Source organism: Bombus huntii, chromosome 16 (assembly GCF_024542735.1).
Source record: "Bombus huntii isolate Logan2020A chromosome 16, iyBomHunt1.1, whole genome shotgun sequence".
Taxonomy (NCBI): domain Eukaryota; kingdom Metazoa; phylum Arthropoda; class Insecta; order Hymenoptera; family Apidae; genus Bombus; species Bombus huntii.
The window spans coordinates 2818358-2842924 of NC_066253.1; the positions used below are offsets into that span (position 1 = coordinate 2818358).

Genomic DNA, 24567 nt, shown 5'->3' on the forward strand with positions numbered 1-24567 from the left:
TAATTTTCCATTTCTTAGTTGCGAGGTTATGTTGCATGCTCGAATTATTTGTTCATAATGGTGAGTTTTCATTACTGTCAGCAGTGTCATAGATCACGGACATTAAATCTACTGTAAATTACCAAGTTTAAGCTTAATTTAATTAATTAATTGAAATATATATGTATGGAAATAAATCTATATTTTATAAGAAGGAAAGGAAATCTACGAGTTTAATCACCTGTATTTTTGAAAACGGTGCTTTATGATTAGCACGCGATGCAAAGTACTTTCATTGCATTAACAAGTCAGTGCACATTACGTTTGCCGCTCAAATTGGTTAGATTACCTGTTCAAACGTTTGGGAGCGTTTCTTTTTCCCCTCAAATGCAAGTTAATGCAATAACTATATCTCGGACCTTTATGAGGGATGCATTAGTCCATGCAGTTTTAGTATACGATACCGGAGCGAATTCATAGCAGAAATGCTCTGAAAAACAGAAAACATATGTAAGAGAAGGATTTTAAACCGAAAGTGCGAATAATATAACCACGTTAATTATCGTTTACAATACACTGCGCGAGATCGTGAAAGAAGATGAACACTCCACAGTCGAACAAAAAAAAAGGCAGAAGTAGAATCGGTGTTAGTAACGATAGTACTAGCCCCGCGAACAACGAAACGCTCAGCACCCAAGAAACATCGAAATTTGTTTTGGTATGTAAATTGTTCCGGTGAATGCGAAAGAATTGCGTGAAAGTTATGAATTCATAGACTGTACATATTCATCCATTTTTGAGAAATTTGAGATTCCAAAAATCTACATAATGCAAATAACGTATAAAAGCATATAAAATATCTAAAGTAAATTTCTTTAGCCACGTTCATAAAAATATAAAATTGCATAAACATCCGTAGTCTGTTAATTAATATCGTAGAAACTTTTAAAAGTACACATGAACTGTAAAATAGTATCTCTTTTCATTTGTATTGCATTACAATATATTTTTATTTATGTTACTTATTGCTGTATATTTATTTTGTAATAGATTATATACTGAACTTAAATTAATTCATAAATATTTTCACTAGGAATTAAATAATTTTGTAACATTATTTACTTTTAAGGTGAATCCTATTGGTGAAGATACAAATAAAACATTCAAAATTGGAATTACTGATTCAGTACCTATTATTTCCTTGGAAGGGAATAGTTCTGATGAGAAAAATACGATTCAGAAAGGTCATGCTATACCGTTAGACAAAGACAAGGAAGAAAAGAATATTCTTAGCAATTTACCTGTAGCTATGGTAAAAGAGATTGATGGGTATGAACAACAGCTAGGTGAAGCAGAACCACTTCCAAATTCATATATCAGATTTATGGAACGCAGTGGGGAAGAACTTGATGGTAATTCATTTCAAATATACTTATACTTTTCAAGTGACAATTCACTTAAATATGTTCCTCTTTTGCAGGAGAAGTAGAGTATGATTTAGATGAAGAAGATACTGCGTGGTTGTCTACAGTAAATGAAAGGCGATTAGCTTCGGGACTCAGTCCACCTTTGGAGCCTGATACATTTGAATTATTGATGGACAGATTGGAGAAAGAATCATACTTTCAACAACAAAGTAATGGTGGTGGAGGAGTTGCAGCTGATGAAGATGCAGTCTGCTGTATTTGCATGGATGGAGAGTGTCAGAACAGTAATGCCATACTATTTTGTGACATGTGCAATCTAGCTGTTCATCAGGATTGTTATGGTGTACCATATATTCCTGAAGGACAGTGGTTGTGCAGAAGATGTTTGCAAAGTCCTTCACGAGCAGTTGATTGTGTTTTGTGCCCAAATAGGGGTGGTGCTTTTAAACAAACTGACCGCCCAGCTACGTGGGCTCATGTTGTATGTGCTTTGTGGATACCGGAAGTAAGATTCGCTAATACAGTGTTTCTGGAGCCTATTGATAGTATAGAAAGTATACCTGCTGCACGTTGGAGACTTACATGCTGTGTATGCAAACGTAGAGGATCTGGTGCTTGTATTCAGTGCCACAAAAGTAACTGTTATGCTGCATTTCATGTAACATGTGCGCAACAAGCTGGTTTATGTATGCGTATGAGGACAGTGCAACCTGCAAATGGGGAACCAATGTTAGTTCAAAAAACTGCTTATTGTGAAGCTCATACACCATCTGATTATCAACCTTCCACCAATCCTGCTGATGCTAGAAGAAGGGCAATTGCGAATAAGAAGAGTTCTTCTGCTCCAGTTATTTCTATTCCAACCATACCACCAGAACGTATTAAGGAAATTGCTAGGTAAAAAACATAAAATTGTTTTAACACATGAGCCAAAGTATATAAAGAACTTTTTTAATGATTTATGATGTTAATTAGCTTAGCTGAAGGGTTGCCTAAACGAAGCCAACTGATACAGCGTCTTATAGCATACTGGACTCTGAAACGCCAATACAGAAATGGTGTTCCTCTTCTTAGGAGACTTCAGAGTTCACATCCTCAATCCAGACCACCACCACTTGGAGAGAATTCTTCACCCCCACCAGATAGTGAATTACGTGGTGAATTGTATCGTCAATTAAAGTATTGGCAATGTTTACGTCAGGATCTCGAGCGAGCCCGATTACTTTGTGAATTAGTACGAAAACGTGAGAAGTTGAAGAAAGAACTATTCAAAGTGTAAGATTTCACTGAAAAGAAACTCAATTATCAAGAGCTATATAATAAATATTCAAACATTTCATTTTATTCTGTAGAAAAGAAAAATGTTTGTGGTTCGAATTATGTCCACTGGAAAGTATTCTATGCTCCTTACTAGAAGCAATCAAAATGAAAGATGTAAACGACGTGTTTGGACAACCAGTAAACACTAAAGAAGTCCCAGATTATTTGGAAATTGTATCTCATCCTATGGATTTTTCTACCATGCAGGTAATTCATCTTATTTCAAATTATTTAAAGAAAAAACTCATGTTACATGTTACATATACAAATTATAATCATTATTTTACTAGATCAAAATAGAAAGACAAGAATACGACACAATTGGAGCTTTTGAAGCAGATTTTAATCTGATGGTCAGTAACTGCTTGGCCTACAACCGTAAAGATACCATGTTTTATCGAGCTGGAATAAAAATGAAGGAACAAGGCGGCGCTCTCATAGATCAAGCTCGCAAAGAATATCCTGAATTGGACCCTGTAAATGAAAACGAGCAGACAGCATCCAAATCTAGAAAAAGAGACCGTGCTAACAGAAGTCGTGGAGAAACTGAGTTACAATCCGGAGAGAAAGAAATAGGAGGAGGAGGAGTTAATAGAAGAACAGCAGTTCTCTTCACTCGCAAAGCAAGAGCGAGAGCCAGTAGAAGTAATCAAATGTTCGTCTTGGAGGATGATAAGAAGAAACAGAGTGACAGTTTTAAAGAGTACAGGTGCACATTGTTCCCTTTTAACTTTACTGTTCTCGGATCCATATGAAATGAGTGTTATATTTCAGTAAATATTAATCAAATATAGACTGCTTTTGAATATTTGGTTCTAGTATTTAATATAATATTATTACCGCTTGTGTATTCCACACATTTGATGCATAAGGTATTCTGAAAAAAAAAAAAAAAAAGGATATCTGAAGAAATAGAAGCGTGGAAAAATAAAGAGAAAAACAGAATTAACCATTATACGTTTGTATTTCAATAAAATATTGAGTACAATATCGATGTACAATATGAAATTAATGTTTGCAGAAGTAGAACAATGGATAGCGACGTGGGAGAAGGTGAAAGTCAATCTTCGAGTTGCAGCAGTTGTTCAACGAGCAGGTCCACTACTCCTGATTTAGAAGAAGAAAAACAGAGGCAGCAAGAAGCGAATGAAGCAAAAAAAGAGCTGGAAAGCAAGCAAGGTGCAGTGAGCAATGGTCTGGAGGCTCTCCAACTTGTATGGGCCAAGTGTCGCGGATATCCCTGGTATCCGGCTCTTATAATAGATCCTAATACACCCAGAGGCACCGTGCATAAAGGTGTACCAATACCAGCACCGCCTGATGATGTATTAGCACTCGCCGTCAATTACAAAGAACCAGTATTTCTCGTTCTCTTCTTTGATACCAAAAGAACATGGTAATTTTATTTCTCTATAGAGTGCAATTATATTCTTTGTTTTCCTGTTGTCCTATCGATTTGGTTATTTTGTGTATATATGTAATTATATATAATCATTGCAGGCAATGGTTACCAGGGGAAAAGTTGGAGAAGCTCGGAGTGTCTCAAGAACTAGATGAAGCAAAATTAATCGAGTCTCGAAAACCTGCGGATAGAAAAGCCGTGAAGAAAGCGTATCAGGAGGCGCTCCATTACCGTAAACAAACGCACAACACAACGTTGAATGCCGGTTCGGTCAGTTAATCTCGTGAATTCTGATAAGATATTATTTATAACTATAAGGTAGTTCTTTTTAAGAATTTGTAAGTATGTAAAAAGAATTTTAACATACATGTGTAACTTATGGTAACTTATCTTTAAGTCATACCTTTTCCAGAATTCTATTTATATTTTTAAACAATGACTGAGATGAAATAAAAAAAAAACATTGTTTGTATAAAATCTTGCCTGATTGAAGGCAAGATTGCCTATTTGTCTAGATACATATATATTTTTTTATAATCTCTTTTTGATTTATACATATAATCAGTAAAAATAAGAAATTTGTAAAAATAAGCATCTGCGACTTGCAGCATTTTATGTTTCACTTATTAATTTTTGTTGTCTTTTTCCTGCTGTTTCACATTTTTCTGTTGTGGTTTCAAGTTTTTTTCCACATACTCGTTCAGTTCTTTGGCGTACAAGTCCAATCTTTGTGTCATCTAGAAAGAAAAAAACATAGGAAGAGTAAGAGTCATAAAAGAAAAACAGAAGATCACGAATATCTAAGGTTTTAGCTTACTCTCAAACACCAAAAATCTTTCATCTGACGACACAAGTTTAGGTCTAGTTCAGAGACGAGAAGACCATCTTTACAACGACTTAAGCCTGGTGTTCTAGTTCCATCAGGAGCAGTGATGTAGCTGGACCCATAAAAGTGACCAAAATCATGGTGCGCAGGAGCTCCATCGCCAGACGTAAATTCATTGGGGAACATTTCAGTTCCAACGCGATTAATAGCACAGGTGTAGTAACTGTTTGCTATGGCTGCACATCTCGCTTCGATGGACCATAATGGTTCAGATGTATGGCTGGTTGTTGCTGATGGGTTGAACACAATCTAGGAACAGATATTTTATAATAAATTTTTAGAAATTTTATCAATATAAATGATTTGTGATATTCGTAAAAAATATATGATTAAAGATAAATTTTACCTCAGCACCATGCAATCCGTACATCATCCAGTTCTGGGGATGATGTCTACCATAACAAATGTTAACAGCTATACGTCCAAAACATGTTTCGAAGACAGGATGTCCTGTATTTCCTTCCATGTAATAAGTAGACTCGTTGAAATCTCCTACGCGAGGAATATGATTCTTCCTCACCTTTCCAATCACCTTTCCATCATTATTAATTATTACAGAAGTGTTCCACAGAGTGTCGCCATTTGCAGAGTCTCTCTCAAGAATTGGAGAAATGATAACCATTCCATGCCGTTGAGCAAGTTCACTCATGAATATTATGGTTGATCCATTCTCAGCATCTTCAGCCAGTTCACACCAGGGATATTTCTCTCTGGTGCAGAAGGCAAATGGCATAGCTGTAACATAAATGAATAGGTTTCCGTTTTAGATAAATGGTTTCTAAAATAAACAATGAAAAGAATGGACAATTATTTCGAATAAGATGATTATAAACTGTAATTTTTTTTGGAAAGAATGGAAGTTCTTTGAAGAAGGTTCCCCTATTCTTATCTAATCTTGTAGAATTACATTAAGATTAGTATTATATAATCTTATTTGGAAATATAGAAGTGTATGCAAGATTATCATCAAAACAAGCAAATATTTGAATAGCTAGAATGATAACACTCTCAGTCCGCAAAATTCCAAGTTCGTAGCTTTTAAGACAAGTAGTACATGATTTTTTAATATACATGAATTCCATTGATATGTATTTTTTTAAGCACTATATAGATTTTCAGACATACCCCAAGCCTCTTGGAGGCAGAGTATGTTCACACCGCAGGCTGCAGCGTAGTCGACATATTTTTGGATTTTCATATGCAGAGCGTTTCTTTGTTTCTGCAAAGGTTCTGTCGTTGGTAGCACTATGGAATGCTGAATCAAACCAACTCGGACGAGACGTGGAGGACGCAATTGCTCCGTCACACTGCCGCCCACAATGTATCCTTGGATGTCGAGATCTTCACTTCCGTTCCATTGAGGAAGATTTAGCGACCTTCAATACATTAGAAAGAAAATTAGTTACTAATAACATGATACTATGGTAAACTGTAACTGTTATCTAAATATAGAAGGAATCATATACAGAATGTACTAATAACTAGATGCTTCTACATACAAAAATGTCAAGAATATAGAATAATATAATTATATATTCTTATTTTCAATATAATTATAAATATATAGGTATATAATCTTTCTTATTAAAAATATTAATTTTATCATTTTCTTAAGTTTGAAATACATAATGTAGGATAAGAATATGAGTCATTCAAAAGTCACACTGGTCGAACTCCATAAATCTAAAATAAATATAACGATAAGAAATAACAAAGATATTTCTGATGAGACACCCTGTGTACAGTTCAGTTTTCCACCAAATCTAGCCAGCGCCAAAATTTATCCAGTACATGAAACATCTATGCGCAAAAGGCCAATTTCTTTATTCGCGCAAAATCGCGTGAAATCTAAAAATATTTCACACCAAATTATTCTAAGATACATTGACATCGGATACAACGTACTCAAAACGTTTGGAGAGTATCAAAAGCTATTTTCGTATATTAAAATTCAGTTCAAAAACATCTGTTAAGAAAAAAGAACAAATTGAAGATTGATACCGTTGACTGCCACGCGCGGTTTCTGTATTTTGCCGTGGAGGCGCAATAGATTGAAACATATTACACTATAACATTGAATTTTTGCAAAATGTTACATCTGCGCACTTTTCCTCTGACAGTTTTATCTAAGTAATTCACATTGTTAAATATTTTTTAGTCCATAAAGTTTATTTTATTTTAATAACCCTACAAAATTTAGTAACAGTGGTCACCGATGACCACCGTGGCAGTCAATGTGTTAAGTATATAAATAGGAATAAATCTTACTGCAACTCGCGGCCATATAAAAGGCGCTTAACTTCAGCCAGCTCCTTCTCTGGTAGATGTGCCTCCAAAATCTCTTCGAGAGTTTGATCAAACTTTGAATTACTCATTTTGCTGTGAGAAATTCTCAAACGTCGTTGTTACTCGATTCTGCTTGTAACTGTGCTCCGTCACTGACTCCAGACGATTGTGAGAGGACGCAGAGTTAACGCGTGATATATATCGATGATATGTGCAAACATGTGTTAACATACTCGTTAATCTTTATCAATGAATGCTTTTTCACTAGCTTAATTAATTATCATACCAGCCATAAATTTTTTCGAAACTCTATCGTACCTGGTTGAAAGGAACAGATGACCTTACTGTTTTCATTGACTTCGTATTACTGTGTTTGATTAAATATAACATTTTTTTCCAGGGGCTAATCTCTATAATAATAATTAATAATTAATCATTTTCAGTTTTGTTGATAGGTATTTATTCATTTATAATTATAAGTAAAGAATCAACGTAGATCATTTATTTATAGATACGTTTTATTTTCTATCATACAATTTCTATTTTGAAAATAAACACTGAAAATCGAAGACTCAAGATATCGTGTTTTTAGTTATTTTTTAACAAATTTTCATAATTTTTATTCTTATTTTTAATTTTGTTTAAATATTGATATAGCTCCTATTTATTTCGAATAAAAAATGTAGTCATTATATAAACCCCATAACTTCATAATTTCATGATCTGTATAAAAACGTAGAACTTTTGTAGAAAATATTTCTAAAAATAATTACATTGTTACTTGTTCCAATCTTTAGAATTCCATTTTCAACGAGATGTTCCCGTATCTGTAAAATAAGAAAATGAAAAATTGTATAAACGAGCCAAAAATTTTCCATTAAAGTTAACAAAATGCAGTATTTTTTTCAAGTAATCGTGCATGTTAAATGTTACTGATAGGGTGCAGTCAGGTTATCTGGAGGTTTACTCTCTCTCTTTCTCTCTCTTTCTCTCTCTCTCTCTCTCTCTCTCTCGTTGTTTATAATCCACTGTATCGTGAAACAATAAATTTAAACGCTTCATATTCAAATATTATCAAAATAAATGTATCGCTTGTTTTTGCTCAAGCAGAATATATTACACAGATTATTACACAACAAAAAATATTTTTCTGTTACTATTACTACAATAAGGTTCGTTAATTAAAGTTGTATCTCGTTCTTATATGTCTTTTTTTATTTAAGTTTAGATTATTATCAGTAAACCTATGAAAATATAGTTTTACATAACAAAAATACATTCGATATAAATTTTAAAAAATAATGATAATAATGATATATGATAATAATCAATTAAAAAGTAAATATGGTAATAAATTATTTCTGCCTTTTAAATTTAAACGCGATTATCGATTGTTTTCGAATATGTCACTATCGATAAAAACGATAACGATAACATCGATAATTATCGAAAGTGATATCGATTATGAATTGTTGTTAGTACCTATGACCTGTTTTTAATATATGATATATATACGCAAATAAGGGTAAAATGTGAAAAGTTAAAAACAGCTCATTCTTGCTGTATTAAAAGACGTCCACTTTCAAAACATCAGATAATTCATACAAGTGAATAAATATGTGGTCATTTTATCTTCTGTTTCTAGGTTAAGTTAACCTGTAAAATTAATAGATTTAGTAACTGTGAAAAGCGAATAGTATTGAAAAATTAGAAATTAATCAAAGCAAAAGTAATTTACATAACTATAAAAATGGCACTAAATAGAGATCGGCGTTCAAACGCCGGAAGTAAGATGGCAAAATTACTGGATGAAGAAGAGGAAGATGATTTTTATAAAACAACTTATGGAGGTTTTGACGAAGTAGAACAGGATCATGATTACATGTTAATGTCAATTTATTTATTCACCAATTTGTCAACATTATGGTAATAAGAATTAATCACAAGCAATTTGTCTTAATTTAGGGAAGAAGATGAAGCGGAAGATGAAGTAGATTCAGACTTTAGCATAGATGAAAATGATGAGCCCATTTCTGATACTGAACAGGAGGGACCTAAGAAAAAACGTAGGCTAGTAACAAAAGCTTACAAAGAACCTAAAGTTCAGTCTAATCAATTGCCATCTAAAGAAAAGAGAGTAAGACAGCCAAGGCAAAGAACCTTTATCGAGAGCACAGGTGAATGTATGTGAAATAAATGCTGAATTATATGGACAAACAATAAATTGTAATCTTTTATAGAAAGAAAATCTATACGTCGATCTACTGCTGCAAAATCGGCTGCAACACAAAGAAGACTTACTGAAAGAAATGAGCATCAAAAAAGGAAAACTAGAGTTATAAGACATGATACATGGAAGCCTACTCAAGAAGAATTATTAGAAGAAGCATTGCAAACTGAACAGATCAATATGAAATCATTAGGTTTGATATGATGATCATTAGATTGCCTAATATGCTATTGATAATTTTAATTTTTTATTATTTTTGTTAATTCAATTTTATTAATTGCAGAAAAGTATCAGAAACTAGAAAATGAAAAAAAAAATACTAGGACAGTAAGAAAATCGCAAACTGGTCCTATGATTAGGTATCAGTCTTTAGCAATGCCTGTTATGATACTTTCTGAGGTGAATTATGATAAAGAAGAAGATAAAATTAATGTCGAAGGAGATGATGAAAAAAATGCAAATTTGGAAGACAAGCATCCAGATGGGACAACAGGTGAAAGGTAAAATATAATTTTCTTTTCAATTAAATTAACAATATTCTAACAATAAATTTCTATTCATTTCAGTGCTGTAACTGTAAAGACAGAAAATGGCATGACGGACGTTGCCAAAAAGGAATCTTCTCAAAATTCCAACAAAGGCAAATATTACTATGAACAAACAAAAGGATATTACGAAAGAACCTTCATTACTTTCGAAAATGAACAACTGTTCTCTGAAGCTTTCAAAAAACCTTCGACTCCAAGATCACCAATGAAACCTTTATGTGCAATTACTAGGTAAAATATCAAAAATATACTTTTCATAGTTTTTTAATAGATAAAGATAAATTTATAAATATAAAAAAATATTTAGGCTCCCAGCAAAATATTTAGATCCCATGACTCAGCTACCATACAAAAATGTGCAAACGTTTCGTCTATTGCGTGAAGCGTATTATCAGCAATTAGAAGCTCGAACAGATATTAATGATACCTCACAAAGCCCAGATTTACTACGGTGGCTCGAATGGAGACAAAAAAATCATGGTGGTCTAGCTCAAAGAAACACAGTACGTCTTGAACCAGCTTCCGCGAGCATGCCTATGTAGTTTCTTGAACCAGTGATAAAATTAAACAATATCTGTATCATTATAATAATGCATTATTTTTTATTTTTATTATTTCTAAATTCAGGACTTCCATTTAAGGAACCTTTAATTTGTAAAATAAATGAAACTACAAATAACAGCGAAAAAATATGTTGTAAAGAAAAGAGAAACTGTAAATAATCGCATAATTTATTGTTAAGTGTAGTATCGAATTATTGCATATCATCTGCATTGTATCACGTGAGTTTTGAGATTCTTTGTATATACAGTCTTAAAATTATGATAAAAGTAGCGATATATAATGTACCTATTTATACAAAGCTATATCAATTAATATCAATATTTTTGGCTAACGAAACGAAAAATTGTACAATACACACGTATACATATATGTTCAAAGCAAAAGTGATTTTATTAATAAAATTATGAAGTACAAAGCATTGGTTAATAAAATGTCGCCGATTCGGCGATATCTTCTTTCATATAATAATATATATATATATATATATTAATATATATATATATTATTTATTTAGTGTGGTATATATATATGTATAAATATATATATATATATCGAATCAACGGAGAATAAACTGATCTCAATAATGTCTAAAAATTCATCGTTCTAAATATTCCATTCGTACAAATTCAATCTTCGCAAAAATGGAACTTGAAAAAGTTCCATCAAGTATCGTATTTAGTAACCTAATGGTACAAAATGGAAACTGAAAAGGCATGTTGTATGTATATCCGAAGGGAAAAGTATGATTCTTCCATTGTTCTGTTAATTCATCGCACGCTCTGACACGAAATTAGAATTTTTCGACTATCATTGCTTCGAAATGAATTTACATTTTAAAAGCTGGCTAGTCAGCCAGAGGAATTTTACTTCTTATGTATGGTCACGCATAATCTTGCGGACTTTCTAAATTCACTTTTTTTTTCCTCTTATTAATTGCTCATTAAGCTATTTTGGAAAATAAAAATGATTATTTATTTAAAGAGAAGTATTTTAAATAAAATTCACACTTTTACCGGAACACTACTGGTAGTTATCTCTATTACTTATTGCAATTTACCAGGTAAATTGCGATAAAAGAGATAATTATTTTACTAATAAATAGCGCTCTCGGAAAAGCATAAATTATATTTCCAAGACTTCCTGTATTTGTTAACACGTTGACTGCCATGTCATTTTTCATATTTTGTCTAGAAGCTTGATTGAAATATACTACACCATAAAATTTAAGTTTTGCAGATATTATATAGTATTTACACTTTCTTCTGATAATATTATCCAAATCATTCACATTGTTGATAACTTATTAGTCCATGAAATTTATCTTATTTAAAAAAAGGATTAGTAACGTAGATCACCGATGATCGCTGTGGCAATCAACGTGTTAATGATATTTTTCAAATTAAAAAGAAAAGAAAAGAATAATGTTATAGTTCCCTATAACCGGTTCTGTGTGCTCGTTTTATCGTTTTCTTGGTATGATTACTATTGCACGAACCATCAATGTCCTCGCATAATACAGCGAGGTGTAGACATTTCAATATTTCAACGTTTTACTCACTCTCTATTTATTCATCAAGATACAACGAGGACTTGTAACGATAACAGATTACATTGCGGCTACACACATCGAAGCGATAATTATTAGACGCCTAGAAAGTACGATATAATCTCGCAAATAGTGTACTTTCGTGTATTATCACTTTTATGATACGCGTCAAAATTTGAATTCGTTAATTCCTGTGCCAAAATTTCAATTCTTCCTTCGTTCTTTCAGTTCTCTTACTTCTCAGCTTTTTTCCACTTGGAAAAAAAGAATACCTTCGGAGAAAGTGTTCTTTTGTTTGTTTAAAAAATGGATAAGCTGCTTATCGTATTTCAAGGTCAACGCTACGGTGCAAATTCGAAAGCAGAGAGTGAGCAACAATAAAAGTGTTTCAAGTCCGATTTAATTCTTTTTTTTTTTTCATTTTTTGTTTTCTTCCTCAGTTGCTCTCGTTAAGCTTCTTCTATCTTGTTCTCTTATTTGTCTTCTTCTATAATCGTGCACCTGTATACTTAAACTGCAAGACTTCACTTGTGTTATAATATAGACTGTCTCTGAAACATTCGGCCAAATTTTGGAATAATGATACATCATCAGTCGTAAGATCAAAAACCAAAAAGATATTAATACTAATGCTTTGCTACTTAACAAATAATTATTGCTTGCATCTTTCGATCCAATCTTTGTCATCAAGTTGATGCACTATGGATATAATTTCAGGTGACTAATTTGCTCGTACAATCTCTTACTCAGCTCACTTATGGAAGAATATATAGTTGTTAATCTATAATTAATTGTGAACATTCACTTGCACTTTTTAGTACACTTTGGGAATTCCTTTATGAAGATCATCACTTTCGACACCCATGGTACACTCTTTTCATCCCTGTGACTTACAAAGTATGCACCCCTCCAAGATGCGACCAAGTATTTCAGACACATTTCTTTTGTGTAACGTTTATAAACCGTTCGCTTCTACGTGTCAAGTAGAATAACATATGTATTATAAAGAAGCAGTAATACAACACTGACTTATTGTAACATATCAGAGATAAAGATAGTGGCGAGAGATTAGAGAGGAAGGGAGAGAGGCAGGATGAATTTTGGGGACAGAATTAGTGCATATGCATATCTTCGTCCTTCGTAAATATTTCTGATGGTGTATTTTTGGGTTGTATGATCGTGTCTATGGTATTCTTTACTCCAACGTATCCAGCTATTGTATATACGTGTCGCTATATTTTCCCCGATTCTCATCATTCATTTCCCAAATAATCCGAAGGAACTTGAGGAGTCTATGATATCAATCTTTCCTATTACATTTTCAACTAAAGCATACAAATAATAATAAAAATTTGTTTGTTCCATGGTTAAAAAAGGCTGATTTAATGATACTGATGGTGGCGACGTTGATACTAGTAGTGGTGATAATAATAATAATAGTAATAGTAGTAGTAATAGTAATAGTAGTAGTAGTAGTAGTAATATTAGTAGTAGCAGTAATAATAACAGCAGTAATAGTAATATGTTTCAATCGAATTGAAGCGACTGTTGAGAGCAAAATTGTACCGATGTTTTCTTTTAAGTACTACTATTAATATCCGCTTCCATAAAATAACGGAGCCAAAAAACAGTCTATTTTGCATCCAGAACGCCGGATTATTTGGGAAACCAGTAATCAGTGTATACTTATATTCGTAAATAGTCTTGATTCTTGTACTGTTTGCACCTGTTACGTTTACCGTCGACCACTTTTCTTTTTCCCTCTGCCTCTTTGTATGTCCTTCTGCAAACACAAAGGTACATAATCGCAGTTATTATATGCAATCACATTTAAAAATTAATGTGGTCTTATACCATGTGCAAATGATACATTGCAATTCTTATGCCAGTAGAGAGAATAAGAATTATGTTAGAAAATGTTCAATATCTTGATGTGTTTAGTTTTAGGGATATGCTCTTCTTCTATGAAAAATCTTGATTTATTTCATCGAACTAGTGTTTATTTCAAGTTAAACTGTAGCAAATAAAAAATATGTATAAACACATTTGAAATTTCTATAAATCTTTTCTCCTACTTTGTTCTCTTTAACATGATTGTAAATTTACATATATTAAACAATATAAGTAACTTTTACTAAACTATTTTATTAGCATTTAATACCTTTTAGGTATCACAGGGATATAATTAGATTTTAAATAGTGTATGCTTAAACAATAGAAAAATAATAATTTATAAATTCTTAATATAATTCATTATTGTCACAGCAGACAATAATGATTGGTATGAAATTTTTTATTTGTCTTCACTCATTAATGATGAATCTCAAAAACATAAATTGATGAATGATTCAATGACTAATTTTCATTACAATTTATTGTTTTAAGATTGAATTTTCAAGTTTTCATAATACAATAGGAATAAGCAGAAAATTGTATAAAGGATGAATTTAATAAAGATTAAATAATCGAATTTAAACAAACATAAATCTACTCGTAGTTTTATTTATTATATGAAAAATATTTTATATAGTGGGCAAATGTACACGAGAAAAATGTTTTGTAAAAATTTGAAAAGTACATCTCAATAATCAAAAGAAATATTTATTTATCTGAAAGTTACACACTAATACTACTCTAATGAAATGCATTATGTCTCAGCATTCGTTTACATGTAAAAAAAAGATATGAAATGACTTTTTTATACACGTATAAGTTCCCATACATTCGATTACACGTAATCCATGTTTTGAAATGTTACAATTTAAAGCTCTTATCAGTCCGTAAGAATCTTTTAAAAATTAACATTTTTACAGACTACGTGTTACATATGTATATATATTCAGAGTACGTGCAATAAAACATTTAAAAAATAATACTGACGAAAATGAACGGCTTCTGTTACGTTAAGTAAAATTTAATATAAAACAAACCCTTGAAACTTACAATTGTGAAGCTTTATTATTCGTCGATCTTCTGACATTGATAAGTATTCATAAAAAAACGTTTTCCACTTTCATAAATATAAAAAAATAAATTTTAGTGTAATTGAAATATGAATAAATCTTAGGATGTATTATCTTAAATATTTCTATAAAACATAAATTTTAGATAAGTACAGCGTGAATGTGTTCTACGTTTATTTTCTTCTCTAATTAATAATTTTCTTTATGACAAAGTGAGAAGTGTTACTCTTATTCTGTAAACAATAAAATCTTAGAACTTTGAATATATCAAAATGTGTAACTATACAATAATAAAACTAGTCAATTAGTAACAATCATCATGGAAGAAAAAATACATAATAAAAGTGTCTTTAGTAGTATTTAATTTTGATGTATGTTAAAATTAACTCAATTTACAAATCAACTTAATATTTATAATTAACTAATCATGGTTTTCTTATATTAAAACTATGCTATCGTACAAAGAATTATTCCAGAAACTTTCTCATTTCTTTTTTTCACTTTTGTTTCTTTTTACTGGACCATAGACTAAATTTTTTTCTCTTAGAAAGTTGGTATTATTTGAGTGTACTCTCGTGATATTGATACTGTATTTGCGTGTACACACATTTTAAGCAGCAAGGTGAGTCACTGGCAGCACTGCTTGCGCATTCCCTCTGAGTTCATTGTTGGCTTCACGTCGATGGGTTCTACGTTTTGTGGCCGGATTGTATCACCTTCGGGTGGGTCGCGTATCTGTTTCTGGGATACGATTCTGTAGATTTCTGTAATAATCAAATACTCTATCATCATCTATCTTTAAGAACGCATGTATCAAATCACTGCAATGTTACTTCCATTTAGCAAAAAATACTGCAGCAATTACTTCCAAAACAAGTACTATGTAGAGTTAGAAAGAAGTCCCTTGGAAAGAAAAGAAATCTCATTGGTTAATTGCAATTTCTATTAAATGCAATATGATCACAAATTGATTATGAATGTTTATAGAAATTCCTGTTTCTACAAATCTAATTAAATGAGTGGAATTGAAGCAGAAATATATTTTAAAGAATCTGTAAATTTATTAACTACTTTTAAGGTATTATTATGATGTTCTCCGTGATTTTTCTCGCTTTAAACTGAATATTTTATGTATATAAATATAAATATAAATATAAATATAAATATAAATATAAAATATAAATATATAAATATAATATTATATATCTCAGTTAATTTTTACTTTAGGAATAAGTTTAGCAGTAAGTTTACCTGTTAATATATTTTGAAATGCTGTTTCAACATTTGTAGAATCTAAAGCAGAAGTTTCAATAAAAGAGAGGCCGTTTCTCTCCGCGAACGCTTTCGCCTCGTCGGTTGGAACCGCACGTAGATGCCTTAAGTCAGATTTATTTCCCACCAACATAATAACGATGTTTTGATCAGCATGGTCCCGCAATTCTCGTAACCATCTCTCCACATTTTCGTACGTCAAATGCTTCGCGATATCGTACACCAGCAGAGCCCCAACTGCACCACGATAGTACCTAGGAATTTTCATCCAGATAAAATTACTATTTATTGTATTAAAAGAAGTATAATTATTTTGATAACATTTAAGTTTCATGAAATATATTATGTCGATAAAGAACATGAAAGATTTGAATTTAAAACACATTAATGATTTAGAAAAGAATACTGTTATTTCTTCAACTTACGCAGATGTGATAGCACGATAACGCTCTTGTCCTGCTGTGTCCCAAATCTGAGCTTTAATAGTTTTCCCATCTACTTGTATACTACGCGTAGCAAATTCAACTCCTATAGTCGACTTTGATTCCAAGTTGAATTCATTTCTCGTAAATCTTGACAAAAGATTACTTTTTCCTACACCAGAATCACCAATAAGAACAACTGTAATAACAAAAAAATACTTTATTAAATAAATCAAAATGGTAAAATAAAAATTTACGTATTTTGTTTTGTACAATTAGTATTTTATTAATTCATTTATGTAATTATAAAGAAAAAATCTTTTAATTAATTTAAGAAACAATGAATAATTAGACCAGAATAGTATCATCATACAGTGCAATAAAATTAATTTCTTTAGATATTAATCTTTACCTAATTTGGAAATACCTTACCTCAAAAATAATTTTATTTAGAATCTACAACTTTATAATTTACATAACACCATAATTTAACACCAAAACTTCCAATATTTAAAATATAAATAAAAATTGTATAATACTACATGAAGAAATCAAAGTTAGACTCTATGTACTCTTTGTCTATACAAATATTCCATCCTATTCTAGTTATACTTCCTATTTACACAAATATTTAATTTATATCCTTCTCTAATTATATCATTCTTGTCTATATAAAAATATAGATATTTGTACAAATGAAATAAACTTTGTACAAGGTACCAAATGCTTAAAAAAGAAAGGGAGTTATATGGAAAGATATATCATATAAGAAAAAAAATCAAACTTTACCAAAAATCATTGACATCCCCAAAACAGAAATTATTGTAAATTTACAAAATTTCCATGAAAAATTACAAATTGTCATTTTGCTATTCTTGCTCTAGTGTGCAATGCCAACATCGATTGAATAATGTTCTTCTGTCATATAATTACTAGACTATAGATTTTAATGCAAATTTATATTTTTATGAAACATAATTAAAAAAGTGCAAGTGAGATAGAGATTCATTTTGGCTATGAAAAATTATAAGAAATACTCTACTTTGTATACTTTATGTATTCTTGCATATTTGCATTCTATACATTTTTGGATCTTTAAATTTTCTAAATCTAATATAGTAAATATTTTTGCTAAAAAAGGTAAAGATCTATTCAGCAACAATTAAGACTGCCAGATTTCTTTATTCCCCTGAAAATAATAAACACAAGGGTCACTTTTGTTAAGGACCCTTTAATCATATAAGTTGTTCAGAGAAATGAATCACGAATCACGGATAACGAGGGTATACACAAAGGTGTAACTGGCCACGAAACAAAAATAGATTTAGATAGTTGACTCATTCGATTAACTGTAACTTCGATAATTTCGAACACGTCGTCCGACAAAAATCATTTGACAAGTTTTCACATGTGAAAATTTCATCTCTGATGTCATCGTTTAAGCCTCGATATTCTACGCTCTTTCTGTCAATCGTATCATCGTTTCAAACTTGACATTATTTCGGAACCTGTTATGTTACTGAATGATGACAACTGTGATGTTTAACTAACATACCGATGTATATATATATAAAATAATCACACAGTAATAATTATAAAATAATACAAATTATAGAATAATAAACTATATAATTAAAAAGAAAATGAATACACACATATACGTATACAAAATCGTACGTGTATACGTGTATACATAATGAATAGCAGCAGCACACACGTATACACAGTACATACACACATACAAATATGTATATATATATATATACATACACGTATACGCGTACTTCACGAACGTGTATGTGGATGTGTATACATGTATGCGTGGAAAAATTTTCGCCAAACTTCTCTAATAAATAGTAGTTAGGTTGATGAGTCGAATCGAGATTTACCTTTAAATAAATAATCATATTCGTCATCCCGAGTGCCCATCTCGTCTGGAGCAATAAACCCCTTTAGTAGACTGACGGACGATACCTAGATATCGGAACACACTACTACAACTTGTAGTTATTTACAAAAATGAAATTGTCGAAGCAACCAAATAGACTTTGCGCACTGTTTATCTACTCACGGCGTACGTACAACACCTACGTGAATATGTACGGTAGAAAAAATATGAAACGAAACAAGCACGACTATACGATGATATAATTATTTTCGTTCTTTCAATTTAACTGTACAATATGGCCTCCTTTCTACGCCCCTCCAAACCCGATAAATTACACATGCGCAATGTGTACAGATTGTACGCATGCGCGGATTTTGATCACAAATTAAATTTATTATAGATTAGCGTTGGAATAGAAAGTATTTGATACACGATACCACTTGAATTTGACTTTATATTTGACGATGATACTATTTAAATCGCGCGGGATATTTAAATTTCCTTATTCTATTAGGTTGACTAATAAATTCATTCACTGCGAAACAATTAAACTCATCTACGTTCTAGGTATTAAGTTTTACATACTACGTTTATATACTATATTAATACTTATTTATATTTATACCTATTGTATCAGTACCTATTATACTACTTATATATATCTCTATTATTATCTATATTATTTTGTAGTAACAGTATAAATTTAGTACTAGATTTTAAATTTATATGTTGTATTTATATCAATATTTTATTTGTCTTATTGTAACAATATTATTGTGTTACTACCTATGTATAGGAGAAAAGTAGATTTAAGAATAAAAAATCAAAGCCCCTAGAAGTTCAAAAGGACCATTTAACTTTGTTTAGAACACATCAAAGATTTTAATTAAGAAATAACCTATTTATTCTATTTCTATATAAATATATATCCTTCATAAGAAATTGAAATACTTTATTAAATTTTAAATAAATAATTAAATAAATAATATTAAATATTAAATATACTATGTTAGTAAAAAGTAAATGAATTTAGTATTCAATCCAATATTACAATTATTATCTATATTCAATAAAGGTGAGCACCAACCAAGATAAAACAAATCATTAAATAGTTAAATATATAGTACTGGTGAACAAAATTTTAATTGTTGTTGGCAATTTTCTGTTCAATTTAAAATTAATATATATATATTTAGAAATTTTCATGAATTTTAAGAGAAACAGCAATTTATCTATATCACGAGAAAAAATATTAAACTCAAAACTCAAAAATCAAACTCACTAGCGATTCTAGTGAGTGAACGAATGAATGAATTGATACATTTCACTAAAATCTCATTTTCATTCTATTGTTCTCTGGATAAATAAATTTTAATGTATTTTATATCTCAGTAATTAAAGCGTAATTAGTGCTAAAAATAATCTAAGTACAAGTATCTAATAGATACTTTTTTTAAATTTGTCACATGACCCTAGACTTCCCAATCATAGAATCATCCAATGAATGGTTGACTATACAGTGCAATGTTATTTTTTCATGAATTGCAGACCGACTTACAAGTATGGTTTTCTATACAAAGTCGTAATTTTATGATGTAATCGAATGTTGCACGAGTTAGGATCATGTGCTGGAACCAAATAAAAGGTAAGTCATTGAAAGACAGTCATTAATTTTAATACATACTTAGATCAACCATACTATCATCGTTGTTAATTTTTATTTTAAGAATTTTTTAATAATTTCTAACAAAATTACATATAATACTTAATACATATAATTGTTTTTACTCTTTTAAATTATTTACGTTCGGATAGTAACAAAATCTCATGAAACTGATGAATTAACAACTATTTCATCATATTAGTAAACACATGTTATTGTCTTTTTAATTCTAGAATGATCAAAAAATGATTTACAAACAAAGATATTATTAAATGCGGAAGGGAAATAAAATTTGGAAATGAATAAGTTAAGCGGCATACCTCCAAATTTGGATCTGGATGATCCAAGATTTCGAGTCAGACCATATCAACAAATTGTTGCTTCTTGTACAGGTGCTTTTATTACGTCAATTTTTGGTAAGATTTACTCTTGTCTAATACAACATATTTTTTACAAAAAAAAATTAATTCTATAGAGAAAATATTACAAACTTTCTTTTATAGTTACTCCTTTGGATGTAGTTAAGATCAGACTACAAGCACAGCAGAAAGCAATGCTCTCTAACAAATGTTTTCTTTATTGTAATGGCTTAATGGATCACCTATGTCCTTGTCTAAATGGGAAAGGTCCAATATGGGCTAGAGGAAATGGAAAGTTTAATGGCACAGTGGTATGACGCATATAAAAATTTCTGCTAAAATTTAAACAATAATAAAAACTAGTAATTAAATAATATAGAATAATTCGTTTATAGGATGCCTTTATGAAGATTAGCAAGAATGAAGGTATTCTTTCACTATGGAGTGGTTTAAGTCCTACTCTTGTTCTAGCTGTACCTGCAACCATAGTGTATTTTGTTTCATATGAACAGTTAAAATTATATCTTAAGGTATATAAACTTCCCTTGAACTTCGTTTAAGTCTTTCTCCATTTTCTAATATTATTCATATGTTCATAGGATAAATATAATAACAACTACAGAAAAGTTAGTGGAGTTACCATGGAACAACCATTCTGGATTCCTATGTTGGCTGGGGCTACAGCACGGATTTGGGCTGCAACCTTAGTGAGCCCATTAGAGTTAATTAGAACAAAGATGCAATCTCAGAGATTAAGTTATGCAGGTAATTTCTTGTGCTTATTATTCTTCACATCAAATTATGCATAATAATAATGTAATATATCTATCTCTTTTAGAAATTCTTCAAGCATTGAAAACTGTTATAAAATATAATGGGGTTCCTGGCTTATGGATGGGATTAACTACTACTCTTCTACGTGATGTACCTTTTAGTGCGATTTACTGGTTAAATTACGAAACTATAAAGCAAAAGTTTCAAGTGACTCAACAGACTTTTACTTTTAATTTCATAGCAGGTGCTATAGCTGGATCTGTGGGTGTCTTGTTTATATTCTAACTTTAATGATAATGACAGAGATATAAAACTACTATATACATATTGATTTTATAGATAGCCGCATTTTTAACTATTCCATTTGACGTTGTGAAGACACATAGACAAATAGAAATGGGTGATAAAGAGATTTATTCAGGTATTATAAGTTTCATTCTCCACTTTCTTTTTATATCTCTATGTCTTTCACATATCTGTATCTTTCTTTAACGAGAATATGAATTACAGATAAACCTAGACGTATTGGCGGAACGTGGATTGTAATACAAAAAATTTATATGCAAAATGGAGTGAGAGGATTATTTACAGGACTAATTCCGCGAGTAATTAAAGTAGCTCCAGCTTGTGCGATTATGATTGCGACATTTGAACATGGGAAACGATTCTTTCAAGTATACAATGCTAACCAAATACTTCAATACGAGAACGATTTACAACTTCTAAAACACAAGCGGAAAAGTGTAGAATGACGTGCATGTCATATTTTATATCATAATATATTATATTCAAAGAGGACGAATAAATTTTATTTAAAAATTTATTCAAGATTTTAAAAATTTGACAGGAAAAGTAAGCTATGTATAAACTAAGAATTGAAGACTATTAAAATGAAGAGGTAATTATGCAATTTAGTAACCTTCCCAATTTTGACTATTTGATTTTAAACTTTTTCTTTTCAAGTTTCACTTTATCATAAAAACAAGAAATCAATTATGAGAGCTTGAGAAATTAATATACTTATCATTTTATTAAGAAAGCACCAAATTAAAGAATGTTCTCATTTCATAAAAATATATTTCTTTAGTTTAACCCTTTCGCTTCGGCAGTCCAGTCCGCCTAAGTGCTCTCCCTGTACGGAGGCGCGCGCCACAAATGCGCACAGTGGCATGATTGCTGTATAAATGTTTTCCTAAGTCTTAAATAACAACTCTGCTGAATAAAACAATAAAACAATCTTTGCTCCAATATGATAAGTATAATTTACATCTTTAATATGAAAAGGCTTACAAAATTACAGGTAATATATTGCATATTTACATATTTACAAGACTTTATGATAAAATGTTTAATATAATTAATTATGAAAAGTAAATTAGTTAATATATTAATATGTAAAGATTAGTAACATAATTCTGAATGATATATTTTGAAACAAGGGTCTATACATAAGCCAACATTGCAATCTTTACACTCATATTGTGATTCGGATCTTTTATCATTTTTTCTATAAATGACACATCTTCGTTTTCGGTTTTTATTTTTTGGCTCATAGAATAAGGGAAAATGTCTCTCTGTTAACCTCTTTGGATTGTCAATGAGTCTGCTTTGACGCTGAACTACATTGTGCAGATACTTTGCAATTATTTGTTTTATTAATCCTAACTGAAATTTTGCCATGGAAATGGTTTCTCGTCAATTGTACTTACAAACATAATATGCATTCCACACACAAATGTCTATGACGTGGAAGAAAAATTTACGGTACTACTTCAACAATTTATGCGTTGAATTAACAGTGCTTAGAACCATATCAACTTTGTCTATTATGCCCATTGACTTATTATAACTTATAACACACACAGGTTTCTGCACACTCTGTTGTTCTCCATACCTAGATACCGCTGCAAAATCTGCAGTATGCATACTCGCAATCATATAAACTTCTTTTTTGTCTATCCATTTCATCGCTAACAAAGTATTTGATGTACGAAAACATGCCTCTCCTTTTTTCAAATGCTCTTCAAACTTCGGCATTCCTTGCCGTCTTTTATTCACGGTCCCGCATACATTGGTATAATTATTATGTAAAAAGTTAAATAATGCTGGACTCGAATAAAAGTTATCTAGATAAACTGTGTGACCTTTTCCTAAGTATGGTTTCAAAAGGGACAAGACTATTGCTCCCGATTTTCCAATCCCCGTGATTGCACTTTCTAAAATTGTTGAGCTTCCGCTATAAATTATAAGGTCTTGCACGTAGCTTGTTTTACAATTACAGAGCACATATGATTTTATACCAAACCGACTTCTCTTCGATGGAATGTAAGATTAGCGGTCTTTGTACAACATCAAGCTTTCGTCGATTAATCCAATATATCAATAAAAGCAACAGAAAATTTCTGCCGGTAAAGAAAAAATATATTATTGACTACAGCCTGATATATGGGGTGCCGATCGTCATGTGGTCGCCATCTATAAGCGGCATTCGTACCTACAGGTCATCTAGTCGGCGCCGCCTATTAGCGGCACCCGAAGCGAAAGGATTAATTACTTCAATGTTCAAAAAGATTAGATTATGTTTTAACAAATTTACTTAAACATGTTTGAGTAGATGGAAAAATTTCTACCATTTAAAAAATTATTGGAATTGTAAAGATTCAAAACCTAATCTAACCTTTATGGTAAATTTTGAACACTAAATGCATTAATGTAAAAGAATATTAAATCTCTAAAACTTTCCACTATTTCATAAAAAGGGACAGAAAATTAAATAGTTAAAATTTGATTAAATCACTAAAATGCATACTTACATATTATACAAAGATAACCTTTATAATCTTAACCTCTAGTCCAATTTCATAGTAACCAATCACATCTTCACCATGGACATATTCTAAAAAATCCCTAGCATAAATATGAATCAAACGAGTGTTTACACTAGTCGATATTTAAAAATGTTTAAATCATCCATCTTTTTGTTTCAATACAACGTTTAGAAAATTTTATCAGAAAGAGTAACGATAAAAGATAATACG

At 30.8% G+C, this 24567-nt stretch overlaps 5 protein-coding genes and 1 long non-coding RNA gene across 8 annotated transcripts; 3 read left to right on the forward strand and 3 right to left on the reverse strand.

Annotated features, from left to right (window-relative positions):
• Nucleotides 1–190: 190 nt before the first annotated feature.
• Nucleotides 191–4722, forward strand: LOC126874487 (bromodomain-containing protein homolog). Its single transcript, XM_050636637.1, has 8 exons — nt 191–697; nt 1109–1391; nt 1460–2303; nt 2382–2681; nt 2759–2933; nt 3017–3435; nt 3748–4122; nt 4227–4722. The coding sequence occupies exons 1-8, from the start codon at nt 578–580 to the stop codon at nt 4405–4407; spliced, it is 2697 nt and encodes an 898-aa protein (XP_050492594.1). The 5' UTR covers nt 191–577; the 3' UTR covers nt 4408–4722.
• Nucleotides 4633–7598, reverse strand: LOC126874517 (beta-ureidopropionase). Of its 2 annotated transcripts, none has more exons than XM_050636705.1 (5): nt 7283–7598; nt 6140–6390; nt 5361–5749; nt 4946–5263; nt 4633–4865 (listed from the first exon to the last, which is right to left on the reverse strand). In XM_050636705.1, the coding sequence occupies exons 1-5, from the start codon at nt 7387–7389 to the stop codon at nt 4755–4757; spliced, it is 1176 nt and encodes a 391-aa protein (XP_050492662.1). In that variant the 5' UTR covers nt 7390–7598; the 3' UTR covers nt 4633–4754. The 2 variants fall into 2 exon arrangements, with proteins under 2 accessions (XP_050492662.1, XP_050492663.1); XM_050636706.1 differs by lacking the exon at nt 7283–7598 and adding an exon at nt 7016–7228.
• Nucleotides 7599–8731: 1133 nt separating this feature from the next.
• On the forward strand, nt 8732–11057 carry LOC126874516 (vacuolar protein sorting-associated protein 72 homolog). Its single transcript, XM_050636704.1, has 6 exons — nt 8732–9184; nt 9266–9477; nt 9541–9723; nt 9814–10030; nt 10097–10309; nt 10386–11057. Exons 1-6 carry the CDS (start codon nt 9051–9053, stop codon nt 10618–10620), a joined length of 1194 nt encoding a protein of 397 aa, XP_050492661.1. The 5' UTR covers nt 8732–9050; the 3' UTR covers nt 10621–11057.
• Nucleotides 11058–13167: 2110 nt separating this feature from the next.
• On the reverse strand, nt 13168–19066 carry LOC126874547 (ras-related protein Rab-11A). 2 transcript variants are annotated; one of them, XM_050636776.1, is made up of 6 exons: nt 18917–19066; nt 18735–18819; nt 16849–17044; nt 16403–16677; nt 15759–15915; nt 13168–13971 (listed from the first exon to the last, which is right to left on the reverse strand). In XM_050636776.1, the coding sequence occupies exons 2-5, from the start codon at nt 18772–18774 to the stop codon at nt 15779–15781; spliced, it is 648 nt and encodes a 215-aa protein (XP_050492733.1). In that variant the 5' UTR covers nt 18775–18819; nt 18917–19066; the 3' UTR covers nt 13168–13971; nt 15759–15778. The 2 variants fall into 2 exon arrangements, with proteins under 2 accessions (XP_050492733.1, XP_050492732.1); XM_050636775.1 differs by having other exon boundaries at nt 18735–19066.
• Nucleotides 19067–20212: 1146 nt separating this feature from the next.
• LOC126874519 (probable mitochondrial glutathione transporter SLC25A40) lies at nt 20213–22352 on the forward strand. Its single transcript, XM_050636709.1, has 8 exons — nt 20213–20378; nt 20630–20812; nt 20900–21066; nt 21151–21285; nt 21355–21520; nt 21594–21790; nt 21869–21950; nt 22040–22352. The coding sequence occupies exons 2-8, from the start codon at nt 20695–20697 to the stop codon at nt 22279–22281; spliced, it is 1107 nt and encodes a 368-aa protein (XP_050492666.1). The 5' UTR covers nt 20213–20378; nt 20630–20694; the 3' UTR covers nt 22282–22352.
• A 427-nt stretch (nt 22353–22779) lies between these two features.
• LOC126874567 (uncharacterized) lies at nt 22780–24525 on the reverse strand. The gene is made up of 2 exons (XR_007692860.1): nt 24343–24525; nt 22780–24048 (listed from the first exon to the last, which is right to left on the reverse strand). It is a non-coding gene; the product is annotated as an uncharacterized LOC126874567 (long non-coding RNA).
• Between the last annotated feature and the right edge of the window lie 42 nt (nt 24526–24567).